Source organism: Momordica charantia, assembly GCF_013281855.1.
Source record: "Momordica charantia cultivar OHB3-1 chromosome 9 unlocalized genomic scaffold, Mcharantia_2.0 BLBB01000009.1, whole genome shotgun sequence".
Classification (NCBI taxonomy): domain Eukaryota; kingdom Viridiplantae; phylum Streptophyta; class Magnoliopsida; order Cucurbitales; family Cucurbitaceae; genus Momordica; species Momordica charantia.
This window is the reverse complement of record NW_028275167.1, coordinates 26,062,714-26,083,424: the sequence shown is the minus strand read 5'-3', so window position 1 is coordinate 26,083,424 and position 20,711 is coordinate 26,062,714. Positions and strand designations below refer to the sequence as shown.

Genomic DNA, 20,711 nt, shown 5'->3' with positions numbered 1-20,711 from the left:
AGAGTTGGGTTTGGGGATACATAATTATAATTTAAAATATTCAAAGTCCAAAGTTGGAGAAATTAATGGAGGATGTGGCTTACAATGTGGCTGATAATTTTACAGAAAAATTTTAAAAATGTCTTTGGTTGATAGCGAATTTCGGAGAGGTTCACGAGTTCCTCGGAAGAGAGTGTTCGTCGAGGAGCAAATGAACCGCTGGTGTAGTGTCCCGCCTAGTACACTCTAACGCTCAAGTTAGTAATCGGAGTAAAAATAATAGAAGTAGACACCTTAAGATTTCAGTGAGAGATTTTTCACTTACTCGGTGTTGGTGTGGTCTTTCCATTTTATAGGCACAGGTGGTCGATCAGTAAGGTAAGGAAGACGATTGTGGAGGCAAGGGCACGCTGAGTTGTATGAGGCTGTGACAGAGGGGCAGACGTCCCCGACAAGCAGTGGGGGTGGTGCCTCCTTTGTAGATATGCAAACCGGCCTCAATGACGTCTCTTTCGTACAGCAGCGTGGCGATGCACCTACTCTCATTCACATTGTACAATGATAACCGTGTGGTCTTGTGCCTCGCATGGGAAAATTTCTTGTACCAGATTACCATACTCCTTTCCATTTAATTTATCCAATAATAGAAAAAAATGGACTCCACCTCATTTTTAATACACGGTTGATGTGGAAAGCAGTAAATGGAAAGGGTCATTTTCTTTTAATTATTTTCTATTGTTGATGTGGAAAGCAGTAAATGGAAAGGGTCATTTTCTTTTAATTATTGTATAAATAGAAAAGAGTATGGTACTACGTAGTAACAGGAATTTTTCCCTCTCCCGATGCTTGTCTAGTATTATCTCTCAACATCTCTATTATCCCTCAACATCTCTAATTTCTATCGAATGGTTTACTAACCTTTAAAACAAAACAAAAAACAAAAGAAAACAATTTTATTATATATATTTGTAAATAATGGATTTTTTCTTTTAATTTTTTAGGATAAAAGAATGGCGGTTTTCTCACGCAGCAAATTACCACGAACTACGAAGGGTCGCATTCATATTTATTGTTTTTCTTGGACAGAAAGTAGCTAGACAGTCCCATTCATACATATAATTCTTCCATTCTATTTATATGTAATCGAAGCGTCAAAAAAACAAACAGTATTTAGTTCAAGAAAGGAGAAGACGAGCGAGCCAGAGGAAAAGTAAAAAAACCATAGGAAAATATGTCTACCCAAAACCAGGTGAGTTTGAAGCTCATTATAGACAAGAAAGGTCAGAGAATTCTGTATGGTGAAGCCGACAAGAAATTCGTCGACTTTCTCTTCACCATACTTTCACTTCCCGTGGGAACTGTCATTAGGCTTCTCTCAACCGAAGGCATGGTCGGCCCCCTCGGCAAACTCTACAGCAGCGTGGATGCCTTGAACATCAACTATTTTGAGCCAAACCAGCACAAAGACAACCTTCTAAAGCCTATGGTTCCAACCACTACCCGATCCCAAGTCGGAAACCTCTTGAAAATCGAATCTTCAGCATCAACCATCTATTATTTATGCAATCGTGCTGGTGGCAGCTGTGCTAACTATTCTGCTACATGTGGTACACGATGTCCCACATGCAACAGTTTGATTAACCGCACTTTATATCATGTAGCCGGAACTGGTGAAGTAAAACCAATTGAGGGAGGCTACGTGAAAGGGATGGTTAGTTACATGGTGATGGACGATCTTACTGTAAAACCCATGTCCTCCATGTCCACAATTTCGGTGCTGAATGACTTAAACGTGGAGGACGTTGCCCAGATTTGAGGAGAAACTTATATATTTGGGCATGAACGAGGTATATTATATTCATTATATTGTTTAATTAGAACACAAACATCTTAGGGTTTGGTTGTTTTTTTGATATAATTATTGTCGAATGATTTGTGGTAATTTTCTAGGGTGTGAAGTTGCTTAGGGCTTCTCTACACTCCCCCACTGTGCTCACCGATGTGTTTCTTCACAAGATCGACTTCTCAACCCGTTATGGTACTCAGAGAATTTAACGTATACTACATCTTTTCCCTGCAAATTTAATAATTAACCACATATATATAATATATTTATATGTTTTGTATTTTGAATATATAATCTTTTCCCTGAAACATTATTATTTATATATTATGCATAATTACAGGGCCAGATGTGGAGGAGGAAGTGCCAGGATTGTGGACAGAGGTCGGCCTTTTTATTTTAGGTTTTGGTTTCGTCTTGATCTGTTTCCATCACATTGTCTCCTGAATTAATTATTTGTTTATTTTAGTGTTACGACTTTATTTTACCGCATTATGAACCTTTTGTTATGTCGTTTTGTGTTCATTATTTCGTATTCTTGTTCAACATAAACTTTTCCAGTCACTAGCTAATAGTAATACTATCTAATTAATCTCCCTTTTTACGAGCTCCCATCTGTTCATAGCATTCTAACACGAACTATATTTAGGTAAGCACCCAATCTTTTGTTATACATATATATCGAAGGGCTTTTCCGTTAAGCTTCTTTCGTTTTCTTCATTTCAATAAGGAAAAATAGAATTGTGTTGTGGTTCCAAGATTCACGAAAATGTCTATACAGTTTTTAAATAATTTGATAAAATGTAGGCCCGTCTAGCTCAGTTGGTAGAGCGCAAGGCTCTTAACCTTGTGGGTGGGCGAGGTTTTCAATTTTCAACAAAATCAATTGGAAAGATTATTTTTAATGAGAAATAAGAAACATAGATTTTTTTAAAAAAATTAGTTTATTCTTAGTAAAATTAGCAACGGGAAACAAAAAATAAAAATAATATAAAATGGGTCCTAGATAAATTGGATTTATGAAAATAAAAATTAACTCTAAACAAGTATAAAATCCAATTTGTTCAAATACAAAAAGAATTTAACTCGGGCAAGTTCCAAGAAAACTAACCCGAGTTTTATGAAATTTGCTCGAAAATATTGATTCAAAGGTGAGTTTTTACAATTTGGGGTTTTTGGGCAAATTTACTTTTTGTAATGTTTTTAATTGAATTTTCAGTAAACATTCTTTGGCTGAGTTGATTTTACTCATTTTCATTTCTTAGCATCTTTTGTAATGCAGTTTAATATTTTTTTCTTTCATAAAAAATGAGGATAAAAGTTTTTAAAAAAATGTGTATGGTGGCTGGAATCAAACTTCAGTACATGAGGATGCAATTCCCGCTCACAACAAACAAGCCAAAATATATATTAATAATGAAATTAACAAATACATATATATATTATAAATTTCAACCTTGTCTGAACCGATGTTTTCGAGCCAATTTCATAACTTGGGCCAGTTTTCGTCGAACTCGCCTGCATTTTGGCTTTTATTATTTTCCACTGTTTTACTTCTCGAGCAAACTTTGCTCGGATTTCATAGAAATACCCAAAACCCAGAAACCATCATTCCCTTTGCAAATTGAAATCATTCATCTTCATTTTTTTCAAAGATTAGCAGCACTATCCATCGAGAAATCCTGAAATCCTAATACACAACAACCTTTCAACTAAAAATCAAGCCCTAAAAGTGACTGAGAATGTGAGTAGAGAAAAGTGAACTGACTTTAATTAATATTTGAGAAAACAATTGGAATCTCATGTTGGAGTCAGAATTAAGATTTGAGAGAAAAAATTCTAACGATTATTCCTCTCAAGCTTGGGAATGGAAGAGAAATGAAGGGAAAGAGGGAAGAGAAGAGGAGGGAGAAGACTACCATTTTTTTTTTTTTTGACAAAACTTCCCTTCGGAAGATTAAGAGGAAGCTTCTCCTAAATTCATGCATGGTTCATGCTAGTGAACCACATAGGAATTCATGCATGGTTCATAAAAATACACTTTTGGTTTTGAGGTTTGGGGTTTGTCCTTACGTTTCAAAATAAACAGTTTTGGTCTCTAAAGTTTGAAAATTTATTCACAAAGTATTATTTGACCGTTAGTTGACTTAACGGAAAAATGACTTGATAATTAACAGGTGACCGTTAATTAATTGGAGCATGCTTCAACTTATTAACAATCTATAAGGATCAAATCACAATATAAAATGAATTCATTCTATGCTAATATTTGGTACTAATTCTAAAGTAAATTATGACTCATATAAAATAATTTTGCAGGAAGAGAGATAATAAAAGAAGAGTAACTAGTCAGAGTCGAGTGACGTGTGAACGAAAATTGTAGCAGAGGAATGGGTGCAAACATTTTCTTCTATATAGTTTATTTTTCCATAGAACTATTGTTGAATTTTTATGTGTGTTTAATCTTCCTATTTTAGTTTTTATGGATTGATGAGTGTTGGTGGATCTTGTATCTGTAAGGCCATGATTTTTTTATTAATTTTGGGAAAAGTTCAAACTTTTCTTTTTGAACTAAAGTGAGTGAATTAATTATAATTCTATACTTTCAATTTTATTAATTTAAAATCAGAATTTTAATAATGTTGCAGCTATATTGGTTAGAACCTCATCAAAACTAAATTGGAAGGTTTAATAAAGAAACTAATTGAGAATGGTTGAATTATTGAAAACTAACAAAGGTTAGAACCTCACAAGCTAAAAATCCAATTGAATTCATACGATTTGGCTGCTCATGTTAAGATATTTACTCTTTCTCCAGTGATTGGAGGTTCAAATCTCAATTCCTATTTTTGTTATTAAAAAAAGTTGAATCTATATAATTGGAGTCTTTTAGGATATCGAATTTTTTTAACATAGCAACAAAATACTTAAATTGTGATACACAATGGGAGTTAATTTGATATATCATATAAAATTTTATTTTATTTTTAAGATAAATACATGATTAAAAATAGACTAAATTTGTACTAAAAAAATCAAATTCTCACCGGTCATTTGAAAAACATGCATGCTTGTTTGATAACTCATCTAATTTTTTGTTTTATGTTTTTTAAAAACGTTTTTGAGTAAAAATAAGAGTAAAAGTACACCTTTGTTTATGAATTTAAAAAAATTAACTCTCTAATCCATGAAATTTGATAAATGGTTTAAAATGTCCTTGAACATATTTGACTAATGGAAAATTATGTGGAACTTAACTGGGTGATTGTACTAATATTGCGCTAAGTGCATTTTATTTTATTTTATTTTTTTAAAACTTTTCTAAGTTCATTTTAAAATTAGGAGTCAACATTTTTTTTTTTTTAATGTTTCTCACCTATTGTAATGGAAGTTTGGTAATCAAATTTTTTCCATATTAGAGTTTTAATTGATTTTTCAAACTAAGAAGTTAGACATTTAAAAACAAATCTTTTAAGTCTCAACCTAAAATATTCAGTTGGCAAATCAAATCAATTATTTAAATAATTAGCTAATCAAACATAAATTTAATCCATAATTAGATTTAATTAACTAACTATTAGATGTAGTTCATTTTTTTTCCTAAAAAAATCCACATCATATTCAAATTCGAGAGAACATCTGAAATTAAAACCGATTTCAGCCCATTTATAACTAATTTAGTTTTTGGTTTTCGGCTTTCTGTTTTTGGTTTTTAAAAAACAAAAACCATATATGTTTGATAACATTTTTCATTTTTTGTTTTTAAAAAACAACAAACCAAAACATGTTTGGTAACTATTTTTAGTTTTGTGTTTTTAAAAAGTTAGAAAATTGAAGAGAGAAAATTTTATGTAGAGTAGAGATGGTGTGGGTGCAAGTGAGAATGATCTCCCTTATCCTTGGGCTGGTGAAAATTTTTAGTCTCCTCCCCACCTCGTTCTGGGTTCCGAGAGATGTTCTCGAGAAAAAATTATCGGTTTTATAAATTTTTTAAATTATTTTTAGAATTTAAATATAAAAAAAGTGTAATATATATTAATTATTTAAAAAATGGAATTGGGGACGGGGTCGGGACGTATATTTTCTATTTTTGGGACCCGATCTATGGAAATTTTTGTCTTGAGAAAAATTTTGGAGAAAAAAATAAAGTCAAGAGGAAAATATATGTTAAAGAAAAAAAAGAAATTATAAAGAAAGAGAAAAATTATAGTGGAAAGATAAAAAAAAGATTCAAAATATATTTTTATATAAAATAAATAAATATAAAGATAAATAAAAGTTACAGTAAAAAAAATTGAATGAGAAAATAAAATGTAATTTTTAGAAGAAAAAATAGATTACGAAGAGACATAAAAATTATAAAATATGAAATTTTTAAGGGAAAAAATTAAGAAAAATATTAAATTTTTAGAAAGAGAAATGAAACTGATCTATTAGGAAAAAACAAAGATATAGAAAATTCTTGAGACAAACAAATAACAATAAATATTTAAAATAGGAAAATTTTACAGAGATAAAAATAAAGCTGGAGGGAGAAATTTAGAAATAAAAAAATTTTAGAATGAAAAATAAATTTTTTAAAGACAAAAATGAGAAAGAAAAAAAAAGTTGAGTATTAGGAGAAGAAATGAGATTTTGAAAAATAAAAACCTATTTTTAAAACTACTTTTCGGTTATCAAACAATCCTGTTTTTTAAAAATTAAAAATCAAAAACTAAAAACTAAAAACAAAGTAATTATGGGCCTAAACAATTTAAAAAAACAAAACCTTCCTCGACTTTTCAAAACTAGATTTAGTTTAGATACTGTTCAATTCCATAACAAAAAGGTCATACCTTATTTTCTTTACAATATTTTCCATTGGTTGGAGAGGAGTTGAAAAAGAAAAAAGAAAAGAAAAAAACCATGTATACCCGCAACAACAACTCGTAAGTAATCCCCAAGAGCAAAGCGAAGTGAGTTTGAAGCTGGTGATAGACAAAAAAGGGAAGAGAATTCTATACGCCGAAGCCGACAAGAAATTCATAGACTTCCTCTTCACACTACTTGCTCTTCCTGTGGGAACCGTTGGTGAGGCTTCTGTCCAGCGAAGGCATGGTTGGCCCCCTCGGCAGTCTCTACCGCAGCGTGGATGGCTTGAATGCCAACTATTTTGAGCCAGACCAGCACAAAGACAACCTTCTAAACCCCAAGGCTCCAATCACTAGTTCTCAAATTGGAACCCTCTTGCAAATCGAATCTTCTTCTTCCGCATCAAAGACCTACTACTGTTACTACTACTGTTGGACAGAATTGCCCCGGATGCCATGCTTATATGTGCAGGATTGTAGAATATGTGCATGGAGCTGGTGAAGCAAGATCAGCAGTGGAGGAAGGTTACGTGAAAGGGATGGTTAAATACATGGTGATGGATGATCTTACCGTCAAGCCCATGTGTTCCATGTCCACTATTTCGGTGTTGAATCACTTCAACGTCCAGGATGTTCGGCAGGTTCACCACAAGCTTATATATTTGTACATGAAATAAGTAAATCTTATTAAAGATGAATAAACCATCACTCTATGAATTCTCCACAAATCTAAATATTTTATAACTAATTGTTTCTTGATTCTATTTTTTCTATAACATTATGTGCAGAAATTTTGAAAACAAGTTTCTAGATTTGAATCATATGGAAACTTTACTAAACGGACCTTATTGTTGAATGTTTTGTGATTAAATTTTTACTTTCTCAAGGGAAGTTGCTAAAGGCTTCTCTGCACTCCCCCACTGTTCTCACGGATGTGTTTTCTTCTCAACACATCATTGTGTTTTCTTTGTCAGGACTGGTTTTTTTTTTTTTTTACTGATTTTGTCAAATCTACCGTTGTTGAAGTGGGAGACTGAAGTTCCGAACTATTCATTTTTAAAATGGTAATAGGAAATAACCATACTCAATGACAATTCCAGTGAATTTCAATTTGGTCTTCACAATTTTTTCTCTAATGAGAATGAACAATTTTTTCTCTAATGAGAATGAGGGGTTCAAGTATACACCAAAAAAAAAAAAATTTAATGAATACTAACGCTAAATGACAAAAATATCGACATACAGTTGGAGGTTTCATGACTTTGTTTTTATTCATCTAAAATGTTTCATATCAATAAAGATAACTGTACTGCTTTATATATCTATGATCATGTACTGTTTTATATATCCATGATATTAACTTTGCAATCCCAAACTCAATAGTGTATCCTCTGATGGGACGTTTTTGAGTTTTCATTATTCGTCAATTTCATTTGAGTTATTGATCAAATAACAGAGTTCCATAACAATTGATCTTAGCTTTCGGAAGTCAATAAAATTAGAGTTACGTTGTCAAGTCCAAAATCCACACTACATAACAAAACATCTTCACGGTTCCATCACTTATATAGCATTATACAATCATCAAACTGAACACCAAAAGCTTGATCAGATAATATTCAAAACCAACCACAACAAATGAAACACAGGGCCAACAGCTAATATACACTTCAATTGATAGCCTTAATAACATCATCAAACTGAACACCATCTTCAAGTCGTCAGCTTTTCCTTCTAATAAACACATCTGTGAGAACAGTCTTGGAGTGGAGAGAGGCCTTCAACAATTTCACACCCTAAAACAAAAACAAATTCAAAACTTTTCCCAATTCTAGAATCCAAATAAAAATTACTTGGTATAGTGGGACATTTAATTACCTCATTGACATCCAAAGTAACAACTTTTTCCTCCAAAGCACCAACTTCCTTAACGTTAAATTTGTTCAAAAGGGCTATGCTTGAAATGGTGGACATGGGCTTCACACTCAAGTCATCCATCACCATATATGTCACCACACCTTTCACAAATCCCCCCTCATCTTCCTTAGCGGCTGCCACTGTGGTTGCACTTGCACTTGGTGGCTTCACAAACGTGCCCACTTGGGTCATGGGAACATTACATTTTGGACAAATCGCATTAGGACCATCAGAAACCGAACGGCGGCAGTTTGCATGAGCAGTTGAGTTGCACAAATAGAAGGTAGTTGCTGCAGCTGATAGATCAATGTTAGGCAAAAGCATGGTGGAACTGGAACCACAGAATGAGACTTTGGGCTTCAAAAGGATGTCTTTGCTCTGGTTTGGCTGCAAATACGTGTCGTTCAAAGTTTCCACGCTCTCGTACAAATTTCCCAAGCAACCCACCATGCCTTGCTTTTTGAGTAGTCTAATCACAGTCCCAAGAGGGAGGGATAGAAGGTTGAAGAGGAAATCGATCACATTCTTGTCCGCTTCACCAAAAAGCACTCTTTGTTCTTTTGAATCTATCAGAAGCTTCAATCTCACATTGGCGCTTGCCATTGTTGCCGAGTTTAAGAATGGTGCAGAGCTGTGCGCTATGAGGTAGTATATGTAGAAGAGAACCCAAGGTGATGAGAAATTTGCAAGGCTTCGTCAGAAATGGAGGCAGCTTCGTTGATGTATCCAAGAATATGCATCAAGTTCCTATGGGAAGCAAATGATTACTCTTCTACTCCCTCAGATCGAGGCAGCTCCCATCATGAAATCGGGGTAAGATTTTCTCTCATCATCCCTTCTTCTCCATATGTTTTTTTTACAAGTAGTACTCGTCGGTTTGTGAGGTGCGGTGCCTAGTAAGTTCAGCTGTGATCAGATTTGGTAATGATTATTTATGTTTAATTTTCTGTCTCGATGTATAATTTTGTATTTAATTAAAAATAGAACAATAGAATAAAAAAAGTGTTTAGGTTATGATATTTGATGCCAATTTCTGGACAAATGTAACGCAAGTGTCACATTGGTACCATGCATTCGTCATCTTTTTCAAATTAGCCTTTGTGCCACCGGCCATTCGTTTCTGCATGTTCTCATTTTGTAGGCCTGTTGTGAAGGTGTTCGTTTGGGCTTTTAGACTCTGATACCATATTAATATTCATGAGTTCCATTTTAAAACTAATTGTCAATGAAAGGGGTAGTCCATGACTATTATAAATCATTGTAGGTCCTTTTCTTCTCAATGTGGGATCCTTAACAATTATATTGTGTTTTTTTATTAGGAATTAGACTTGTCGTATTTTGCCTAGTTTGTCGTTACCGCTTGTTGGACTTGATAGTGTGTATCGAATTCTCACAATGAGTTGTGTGTAGGATAAAATCAATTACTTACCTCCATTGGAGTTGTTCTTCTCTTTATGTAGGGAGAGAAAGAGAGGCTCATACATTCTCCTTCCTTCCCTGTGCTGCCAGTATAGTAAGGATCTCACATTCAAAATATACGGGACCTTATAAAGGTATATAGTATAGACATGCACTGCTCTTTTATTACCAATTGATTTTGAGATAAAACTCCATTAATATTAATATAGTATTAGAGCCAAAAAATTCAAATAAGCATCTGATAAAAAATAATAATAATAAAAGATCCTACTATAATTGGTGAACCCAAAGAGGCAGGAAATAATATGTTAAGAAGATCCCATGTTGAAATGATAAAAGATTTCTCTAAAATATAGATATGAGCTACTCATCTCCTTCCTAATTAGTTCTGACATGTGATCCATGAATATTAATAAGATAGAGATTCTGTAAGGTGTATGATACTATCGTTAACCCTTTCGTATAGTTTTGAAAAATATTGCCAGAATTTGTTTACCCCAAATTTGCTTTTACCTGAATTGTTTATCCAATTTTGGCCTTACACATCTTCTTCTCCCCATTGTCAACCTAATTTTGCCTTAATCTCCCTCCTTAGAAAGAGAAAAAGATAGTTTCTTTTATATATATTTCTCTCTTTTTTCACACTTAATCCACATTCAATCCAAAAAAAGCTTATATGTTATGTAATTCTAAATTTCAAGTTTTTGTTTTAAATATTAATAAATTTCAAGGGTGTTTTTAAAAGAATATGAGTATTTTTTAAACAAATGATAAAATTAAAAAAATTGACTTTTTTTTACAAGTATTTATAAATCAACATAAAAGAAATAGAAGATTAAGCACCACCTCATGAGAACAAAAACTCAAAGAAAATAACAGCATTGATTAATTAACAACAGTGACGCGGTGGTTAGGGTTGACATACATATTAACGAAACAGATACCTGGTCAATCTGAACAAAAGATACACATTTAGTTAATTAATATTGAAAACACAAAATCCTAACCCCAAAAACCAACAAAGCAGACACTTTTTTTTGACAATTAGTTTCCTCCTCGTCCCTTTCTTGAAGAACAACTATTTGGAGTAGAAGAACAACTTTTTGGAGTCGTAGTCTTCATCCTTCCAAAGAAGACGTCAGTGAGAATAGTATTCGATTGAAGAGAAGCCCTTAGCAGTTTCACACCCTACAAACAAAAGCAACAAAAATTGAACTTTAAAAAAAGTCCAAATTTCCCATTTCCCATCATGTTTCTCATAAAAAGGGCATCAATATATTACCTCATTGACATCCAAAGTGATGATCTTTTCCTCTAAACCACCAACTTTAGTGACATTGAACTTGTTCAAAAGAGCCAAGCAAGAAATGGCAGACATGGGAATCACAGATAAGTCATCCATCACCATGTAAGTCACCCCACCACCCTTCACAAACCCCCCCTCCTCATCTTTCCCAATATGTGGTTTCACAAACCTACCCCTTTTGCTCATTGACACGTTACATACAGGGCAAATTGCATTAGGGTCATCGGCAAAGTATTCAATACATTGTTCATAACTGTTTGGTTGGCAAACATAAAATGTCGTTGAGGTTGAGGAATCAGTATCATCTGGCAGAAGCATGGCCGAAGAACCACAATAAAATGTGGGCTTCAGTAGACTGTCTTTGCTCTGGTTTGGCTGCAAATACGTGTCGTTCAAAGTTTCAACGCTCTCGTACAAATTTCCCAAGCAACCCACCATGCCTTGCTTTTTGAGTTGTCTAACCACAGTCCCAAGAGGGAGGGAGAGTAGATTGAAGAGGAAATCGATGAAATTCTGGTCTGCTTCACCAAAAAGCACTCTTTGTTCTTTTGAATCTATTAGATGCTTCAGTCTCACACCAGCGCTTGCCATTATTGCCAAGTTTTAGAATGGTGCAAAGCTATGAGCTATGCGGTTGTTTATGTAGAAATAGAACCCAAGTTGATGAGAAATTTGGAAAGGTTCATCAGAAATGGAGGCAGCTCCCGTTGATGTATCCATGCTTCAAGTTCCTATGAAAAGTAAATGATTAATTCTTCTGCTTCACCACATCGAGGCAGCTCACATCAAATCGGGATAAGATTTTCTCTTTTTTTTTTTTTCTTGGTAGTACTGACCAACTTGTGGGTGTGAGGTGCCAAGTCATTATTATTGATGTTTCATTTTCCGTTTTAGTGTTAATTTTGGATCTAATTAAGAACAGGAGGACAAGTGTTTAAGCTTGGTATAAATTAACAAATTATATATAATAATTCGATTAAAAAATCATTTTGATGGTTGAAATTTTCAGTTTTTTTTTTATTTTTAATTTTTAATTTTTTGGCTCTGAAACTTTAAATTTATTATTGGGTTATGGTATTGGATGGCAAAAATAATTCATCTATTCAAAAAAATGTCACCAATTTTTCAAAATTTCAAATATAATAAGATATTTGAATTTTATTTTCAAAATTTTTATTATTCCGATTTTATATATACATCCAAAAAATCTCTTCTAGTTTTTTTTTTTTTTTTTAAAATGGCTTCACCTCCCTTTTTTTCTCTCTTCCCACCACTTACTACAAAAATTGGGTTGCTGAATTACCACTATTTCTTTCCTTTGCTGCCATCAAAGTTAGCTTATTTATCTAACTGATCATTTAGGCATGGTTCTTGTACAATTATATTGGAGATCCTTGCTCCATCTTTATTCCTTATTTGTTTATTTTCAATTCCAAATAGCACGATACAATAGACAAGTCGTAAGACTCTTTCGTGCTATATGAACTAAAAAATTCAGCCTTCTTGGGCACATGAAACTTATAGAATGATTTTTATTAGAATTAACCATAGTTGGATAACTATAGAATGATCTTTAGAAGTTGATATTAAACTAAGTATTTAGTTTATAACCACCTCTAGTTTACAAATATATTACTAAACACACACATTAATCAATTTTTTAAATTGAAATTCAATTATCAAATATGCTACCAAACACATATCTAAAAACACTGAAAACAATAATATAACTTTAGTTTTCATTGAATCCCTTATTTTATAATTAGCAACCAAACTGTTTACCACCTGACAATCTTTAGCCAAAATATATTTTATTAGTGTTTTATATAATTCGATTGTGATTTATCTTTTGTTGATTAGTTATTAAGAGATTAATTTAATTTAAAATATGAGAAAAAAAAAGAAAAATGAAAAGAAGAAAAAATAAAAAAAAAGGTTTAATTTCTACCGTTCGTACTTTCGATTGTTTAAAAATAAAGAAAATAACATAAGAAAAAAAATATTGTAACAAAGGGAACTGTAAACTTGGATACAATTTAAGTAAATCTCTAAGGATATCGCAAAAAAAAGAGTTGCAACTTTGTGTCCACCGGAACTGAACCACTTCAAAAAATTTTCCGCAGCTTTAACAATTAACAAACGAACCTTAATTTCATCTTCGTCCCTTTCTCGTTCTTGTCTTCCCTATTAAAATACTGTTTAGAGCAGTAGTTGGAGACTTGGAGTAGTGGTTGTATTGTATTGTATCACAAGTATCCACAAGGGTAATCCCCTCAAATTCCTTTTGGCTTCCAAATTCTTGCTCCCACGAGCACATCCTCGTCTCGGTAGGACTATCCCCCATGATTTCCGAAGCAGAGAGGAATCTCAAAAAAAACATCAGAGATTTCGGTCTGATACCATAATAAACCAGAAAAAGAGTAAATCAATAGTGCTTAACTTTTTATTACTTACTACAAAGTATACATATACACGTGTTAACTGAATAAAAAATAAGATAAAGCAAGCATATAACTTAGTGTTAATTGACATATATCTTCAACCACGAGATTGTACTGAGTTTGATCTCCACCCCAACATGTTGTATATAAAAAAAACTAACTAATAATATTAAAAATACATAACTGTAATAGTAGTTGTCATCCTTCCAAACAAGACGTCGGTGAGAACAGTGAAGGGTGTCAAAAACATTATAGCAGCAGCCATTGATGGAGACAACACAGCAGCAGTTAGCTAAAATGGTTTCTTATGCAACCTAGCTATTATGTAGCTGAAATCTTAAAAGGTGGCTAGAAATGCTTCAAAACGTGATTGTTCTATATCACCTCAAAAGAGAAAAAAAATATATATTTCTTATGCAACCTAGCTATTATGTAGTTTGCACAAAAGAAGAATGGACAGTACAAAAGAAAAAAATAAATCAGTGAAGGAACATATCTCCAACGGTTACAAATGAAGGATAAACTAGGAAAGTATTTAATGGTCATGAGAATTTGACCAGGGTACATATTTCCTTATGGATTATTTTCTTATAGGGAAGATGGGTATGTTAGAAAAGTCAGTGGCAAATTAAGAGAGATCAGGCATGAATTTAGCAAAGAATCATGGAGCAATTTTAGCTAACTGATGTTGTGTTGTCTCCATCAATGGCTGCTGCTATAATGGTTTTGACATTCTTCCTCAAGCTGAAGGGAGTTTCACGGACGCCCAGCTTGGTTCTCAAGTTTTTAAATGTTGCTTTTTGTAGAGGTTTAGTAAATATATCCGCTAGTTGGTCTTTGGATGGAACAAAACTAGTTGTTAGGAGTCCAAGGCACACCTTTTCTCAAACAAAATGGTAATCCATCTCTATGTGCTTTGTTCTAGCATGAAACACTGGATTTTTGGTCATATGTAGAGCACTCATGTTGTCACACATCAATTGAGGTGGTTTGGATAGCTTGACTCCAATATCTTTTAGTATGAATGTGATCCAAGTCAAGTCAGCTGCTATAGTTGCCATGGCACGATATTCGGCTTCAGAACTTGATCTAGCTACTGTAGTTTGTTTCTTGGAGCTCCAAAAGATGCAATTTGAGCCTAAGAAAATGCAACATCCTGAGGTGCTTCTTCTTGTGTCAGGACAGCCTCCCCAATCTGCATCACAGAAAGCATAGAGATTTAGTGAACTATTTTTGTAAAAAGATATTCCATACCTTAGAGTGCCTTTTAGGTATCTTAGGATATGCTTGACCATATTTAGGTCCTTTTGTTTGGGATCATGTAGATGTTGACAGGCTTTGTTAACAGCAAATGTGATGTCTGGTCTTGTGAGTGTTAGGTATTGCAAAGATCCCACTAAACTTCTGTATTGAGTTGCATCAATTATCTCATTGTCGTTTGAGGAGCTTGAAGTGGAGGTTGACATGGGTGTGCTAAGTTGTGAGGCTTCAAGCATTCTTGCTTTATTTAGTATTTCCTTGGCATATTTTCCTTGTGATAGCATGAGACCAGTGTTAGTTTGGTGTACCTCTATGCCAAGGAAATAGTGTAAGGGGCCAAGGTCCTTTAGAGAAAATTCGGATCCTAACTGTGACATGAGTTCTTCAATAGGTTTTGAGCTTGACCCTGTCATAATTATATCATCCACATACACAAGCATGGGAGTGAGTACATTGTCATCTCTATATATAAAAAGAGAGGGATCAGAGTGCGAGCAGATAAAGCCAATGTGAAGGAGGAATTGAGATAATCTCTCAAACCAGGCCCTAGGTGCCTGTTGCAGACCATATAAGGATCAGTTGAGCTTGCATACGAAGTGTGGTTTTTCTAGATCTTGAATTCCAGGTGGTTGAGACATGTAGACTTCTTCCTTGAGAAAGCCATGGAGAAATGCATTTTTGACATCTAGTTGTCGCAAGGGCCAGTTGAAGGTCACTGCCAGTGCAAGGATGAGCCGAATTGTTGTTGGCTTGATTACAGGACTAAAAGTTTCTTCGTAGTCCACTCCTTCTATCTGAGAGTATCCTTGAGCGACCAATCTTGCCTTGTAACGTTCAATTGTTCCATCCTCCTTTAGTTTAGTTTTGAATATCCACTTTGATCCAGTTGAATCATTTCCTGCAAAAGTAAATGACTGTCTACTTGACCTTGGACTTCGAATAGTAAATTCTTCATCAGAACCAAAATAAAATGGGCCACGTGAGGGGATTTGGATTTGGGTTTGGGTTTGGGTTTGCGGAGTCTCGGCATATGAAGGCAAAAGCGTGGGCATAGTGGAGGAGTTGAACGAGAGTTTTGGTTTCAAGACTGCGTTTTTGGCCTCGTTTGAGTGTATATATGTTTGGTTAAAGGTTTCTATGCTGTGGTAGAGATTTCCCAAGCATCCCACCATGGCTTCCGTTTTCAACAGCCTAATTACAGCCCCAAGTGGGAGGGAAAGTAGGTCGAAAAGAAAGTCGGCGAAGCTCTTCCCTGCTTCGCAATAAACAACTCTTTTTGTGTGCGACTCTATCACAAGCTTCAATCTCACGTTCGTTTCCCCCATTTTGATGCTGTCATACCAAATTTTGATGAGAGATATATGTCAATTATCATTAAGATATGCTCGCTTTTTATTTATAAACTTCAAATTTTCTGTTTAATAAATTTATATATTTAATTTTATGTCTTTGACATTGTTGGAGACACTTTTTAAAATTTATAGACTAGTTAGATACTTTTTAAAGCTTACGAACCTATTAGACACGAGAAGTTTATGAACCTGAACTTTCAAAAATTTATTTTAGTGTCAAACATGAGTATAGTTCAAGTGTGATTGACACCTACTTTTTCTTTTGAGATCGGAAATTCAAAACCCCATACCCAATTTGTTATATATATATACACTTTAGTCTCTTTAAAGATGTTGAAAAATATGTTGTGAATGTGTTATCCATTTATTTAAGTCCAACTCTAATAAATGACTATTTTGGTATTTATATATTTACTTTATTTCCAACGAATGGATAACGATGAATTTTCCTTTTTATTTTTTCAGGACAAGGACATGCAATCCACATTTATGTATATTAACGTGTCCAGGTGGACATACAATCATATGATTCTTTTTCGTCAAAGTTCAAGGACTAAATATACCTATTTTAAAGATAAGAGATTAAAGTTTACATTTTCAAAATTAAGAAATCAAAATGTAACAAATATGAAAGCATATGAACTCAAATAAGATTTCAGCCTAAACTTTGAAAGTACAAAAATAATATGTGACTTAAATTAAAATCGTAATAAAGACAGATTAGAAGAAATATCCCAAGAATATCAAACTCACAAGTCACAAGAAAATTGTTGATCATAGATAATAAAGAAAATATAGAAAAAGAGAAGGAAAATAATAAGATAAACTAAACAAACTTGGTCGAAATCAGTTCGGTTTAGTTCAATTAAATTCGGTTCCATTTGTTCAAAACGAATCTAATTTAGGAAGAGAATGAAAGTTACTTACCTTATAATTAGAGTTTACGAAGAGAAGATGGAGGGTTATTAAGAGGGCAGAAGCTGTGAGCAACCAAGAGAGGATTTGAAAGGGTGGGATGAGAACTGGGAAGAGACTCAAGAGAGTAAGAAAAATAAAATGAGAGAAATTATGCAACACAGAAAGAGATAAAAACAAAAAAAAAAAAAAAAAGAGTTCGTGGGTTTTCTTTTTCCCTTTCCTTTTTTATTTCTGTCTTTTTCTTTCTTTCCGTACTTTGCTTTCTATCTTTCTGTCTTTTCCTTACTTTTTCTTTCCCTGCTTTATTAAAAATATAATTAAAAAGTTCATGCTAAAATATTTTTATTTTCATTCCTGTCCAATCGTTTGGATATCATTTATCTCCGAGTAACGGAGATGTAATTAATTGGAATGAAAATCAATCAAAATTGAAATTTATTTTTTTCACATTGTTTACTTGCAATCGGAATAAGAATTTCTTTAATGTTGTTTGTTAAAACTATCGCCGTCGACTAATCTCACGAGACAACTGTCTGACCCTACAACATTTGGTGTCGAAAAACACATAAAATTACTAATCTTAAGGTGGGTAGTCATCCTGAGATTTGAAATTGTTTCCTCCTAATTAATCCATCCCCGATGAGACACTTATGATGATTTTATTTTATTATTATATTATTGATATTAATTTTTTTATAACAATTTAATATTAATGAATAATTAAGATAAAATTCTCATACGTTAATGTAATTGATTTAGGCTTTCAAAAATATCCAACCAAAGGAGGCCTCAAGTATTTCTAAACCCTACAAAATAACATATACAATCATTAACTTTTGCTTCCAACAATATATTGGAAATTTATCTTTAGCTTTTTCCGCTCCGCTATAATCTCCAAGACTATGTCAAGAAGAGATCAAATGTTTTTTATATTAAACTAATTCGAAAGTTCAAATACAAGATCTCATGGTAGGTATTACCATCATACCTCGTGTCCTTGTCATCAAAGCCGTCCCTTGGAGGCATAAATTCATAAACTTACCATTTTGTTAAGTTTTTAAAAAAACTCAAAGAACTATTAGAAACAATAGTGAAAATTCATAATCTATTAGGCACAAAATTGGTCCTTGAATTTTTAAAAACGATCTAAGAGGTTAATGCTATTAGACATGCTTGTTTTCAAGTTTAGAAACTTAAGAGACCTATCAAACACTGTTTAAAAGAGCAATGATGGAAACCCACCGAGCACAACTATTGATTTTCAAAACCAAACTTATAATCTAACGAAAAGAATATGAGAAACAAAAACCCCTACCAAAAGTGAATATTTGTGGATACATATTACCTCATTGACATCCAAAGTAATGACTTTCTCCTCCAAAGAATCCACATCTTTGATATTCAACTCTTTCAAGAGAGTAATGATGGAGAATTCAGAGAGGGGCTTCACAGTAAGGTCATCCATGACAATGTAAGTAGCCAAGCCCTTCACAAATCCCAATTTTTCCCCATATGGAGCTGCTGGTTCACTTTTTGCACAAAGTGACGCCTCTCTGCTTCGACTTGGAGGCTGCACATTTGTACCAGATGGGCTCGTGTTATTACACGGTGGAATACTACTGGAAGAACCATCATCTCCTGGACTTAGTTCACATGTTCTTGCTTAGTTCGTATTCCGGATATGTGGCACATCCAGATGTAGTAGGTCAGTGGGTACCAAATGGGCCCGTGTCACTAGAAAATCCAGATGTAGCTGAGGGGGCACCAAGTACAAATGGGGTCGTGTTATAGAAAATATAGGTGGAACCGGAGGTATAGTTATGGTTGAACATGGATCAGGATCAGAATCAGTATAAGACAAAAGCTCGGTCGAAGTAAAGTGGAACAGATGAATGAGAGGTTGGGTTTCAAGACTCTGTCTTTGCTCTGGTTTGGCTGTATATATGCCTCGTTGAAGGTCTCTACACTGCCGTAGAGATTCCCCAAGCACCCCACCATGGCTTCCTTCTTCAACAGCCTAATCACAGCCCCAAGTGGAAGACATAATAGGTCGAAAAGAAAGTCAATGAAATTCTTGTCCGCTTCACCATAGAGAACTCTTTGTGCTTTCGAGTCTATCACAAGCTGCATCAGTTTGTTCCATCGATGCCAATCTCTCAAAATGCTGCAAGCAACCAAGTTTTTATTTCATTCACCACATGCATCAACCACACCATTTCAACAATTACTAACAATTATAGCTCGGTATTTTTTTTTCTTTTTTGATATCCGTGTGTTCGGGCCAGCTTGTGTGCAAGCTCGACTAATCATAAGCCAATCGTCTGACCCTATTACCTTTGATTGATAAGATATCCCGTAAAATATTAAATCTTAGGTAAGTGACCATCATGATTTGAATTCATTCCCTCTAGACCCTTTGCTATTTATATTAGTCTTTATTGACCACTAGATCATCTCATGATCGTTAACAACTCGATATTGATAAAGTTAAAAGGTTATGGTTAATTTCAACTATACTTCTATTCTATGTCTAAAAAGTTTCACTTCTACCCTATATTTAAAATCTATTCAAACATGCTTCTTTGACAATTTTATCACTAAAACAGTGACAAAACTGACTTAGTTGCCAAGTTACTAAGTACTAAGTGGCAATCACTATTCAAATATAGTGTTGACTTTTTAACTTACCCTGTAACCCTACATCCGTAATTGCCTAATAGGTATCCATAGTTGCCATATTTTGCTCAGTTTACAACTCAACAGCATCGTCAGTTTCTATAGCTCGTAAAATGGTTCCAATACATATTTTAATGAATTCCAAAAGTCAAGAGTGAAAAGTGAAGCATTTTAAATTTGGAAACTAACCTCTAAATTTAAATGCATTTGTAATAATTTAGCTTTAAACTCAACTACCAAGATAATAACGAAAAAAAAGGATAATTAGAAAACATATCCCACAGCAATTCAACATTAACATAAATTCTCATGCTAATCAAATTGAAATAAACGAAAGAAGGAAAAAGAGGAGGATATATCGACGGAATGTTTTTCAATTTTCGTTCCATATTTAACAAATTAAAATTTTCATTTTAAGAAAATATAAAATTACTTAAAACTAATTTTTAAAATATCACCGATCATTTTAGAAAATCAATTATTCATGCATCTCTTCTTCGAAAATCACCTCCTCCCACCGTCACTCCCAAAACACGCCCTAAATCCAACACTAACAGGGGTTTAATCGAACCGGTTCAGTTCGGCTTTAGGCTTAACCAGTAGACCGAATAATCAGATTCCATTTGTTTCTGAACCGACCCGTTAGGATGCGATGAGAACCGAACTGAATCGGGAACTGTGCGATTTCAATGTCCAAAAGCAACGTTAACGATTTAGTAAGAGAATGGAAGCGATACCTTGAGTTACGGT

The 20,711-nt window shown here is 33.7% G+C and overlaps 2 protein-coding genes, 1 long non-coding RNA gene and 1 pseudogene across 3 annotated transcripts; 1 reads left to right on the top strand and 3 right to left on the bottom strand.

Moving 5' to 3' along the window:
• Window positions 1-1,209: 1,209 nt before the first annotated feature.
• LOC111010163 (uncharacterized) lies at window positions 1,210-7,349 on the top strand (annotated as a pseudogene).
• Window positions 7,350-8,205: 856 nt separating this feature from the next.
• Window positions 8,206-12,010, bottom strand: LOC111010013 (uncharacterized). Its single transcript, XM_022283272.2, has 6 exons — window positions 11,282-12,010; window positions 11,146-11,196; window positions 10,953-10,961; window positions 9,657-9,766; window positions 8,551-9,280; window positions 8,206-8,468 (listed from the first exon to the last, which is right to left on the bottom strand). Exons 1-6 carry the CDS (start codon window positions 11,903-11,905, stop codon window positions 8,394-8,396), a joined length of 1,599 nt encoding a protein of 532 aa, XP_022138964.2. The 5' UTR covers window positions 11,906-12,010; the 3' UTR covers window positions 8,206-8,393.
• A 2,100-nt stretch (window positions 12,011-14,110) lies between these two features.
• On the bottom strand, window positions 14,111-17,458 carry LOC111010253 (uncharacterized). The gene is made up of 2 exons (XR_015787271.1): window positions 17,295-17,458; window positions 14,111-16,347 (listed from the first exon to the last, which is right to left on the bottom strand). It is a non-coding gene; the product is annotated as an uncharacterized LOC111010253 (long non-coding RNA).
• A 582-nt stretch (window positions 17,459-18,040) lies between these two features.
• Window positions 18,041-19,415, bottom strand: LOC148209267 (uncharacterized). The gene is made up of 3 exons (XM_088117473.1): window positions 19,211-19,415; window positions 18,631-18,923; window positions 18,041-18,091 (listed from the first exon to the last, which is right to left on the bottom strand). The coding sequence occupies exons 1-3, from the start codon at window positions 19,413-19,415 to the stop codon at window positions 18,041-18,043; spliced, it is 549 nt and encodes a 182-aa protein (XP_087973599.1).
• Window positions 19,416-20,711: the final 1,296 nt, after the last annotated feature.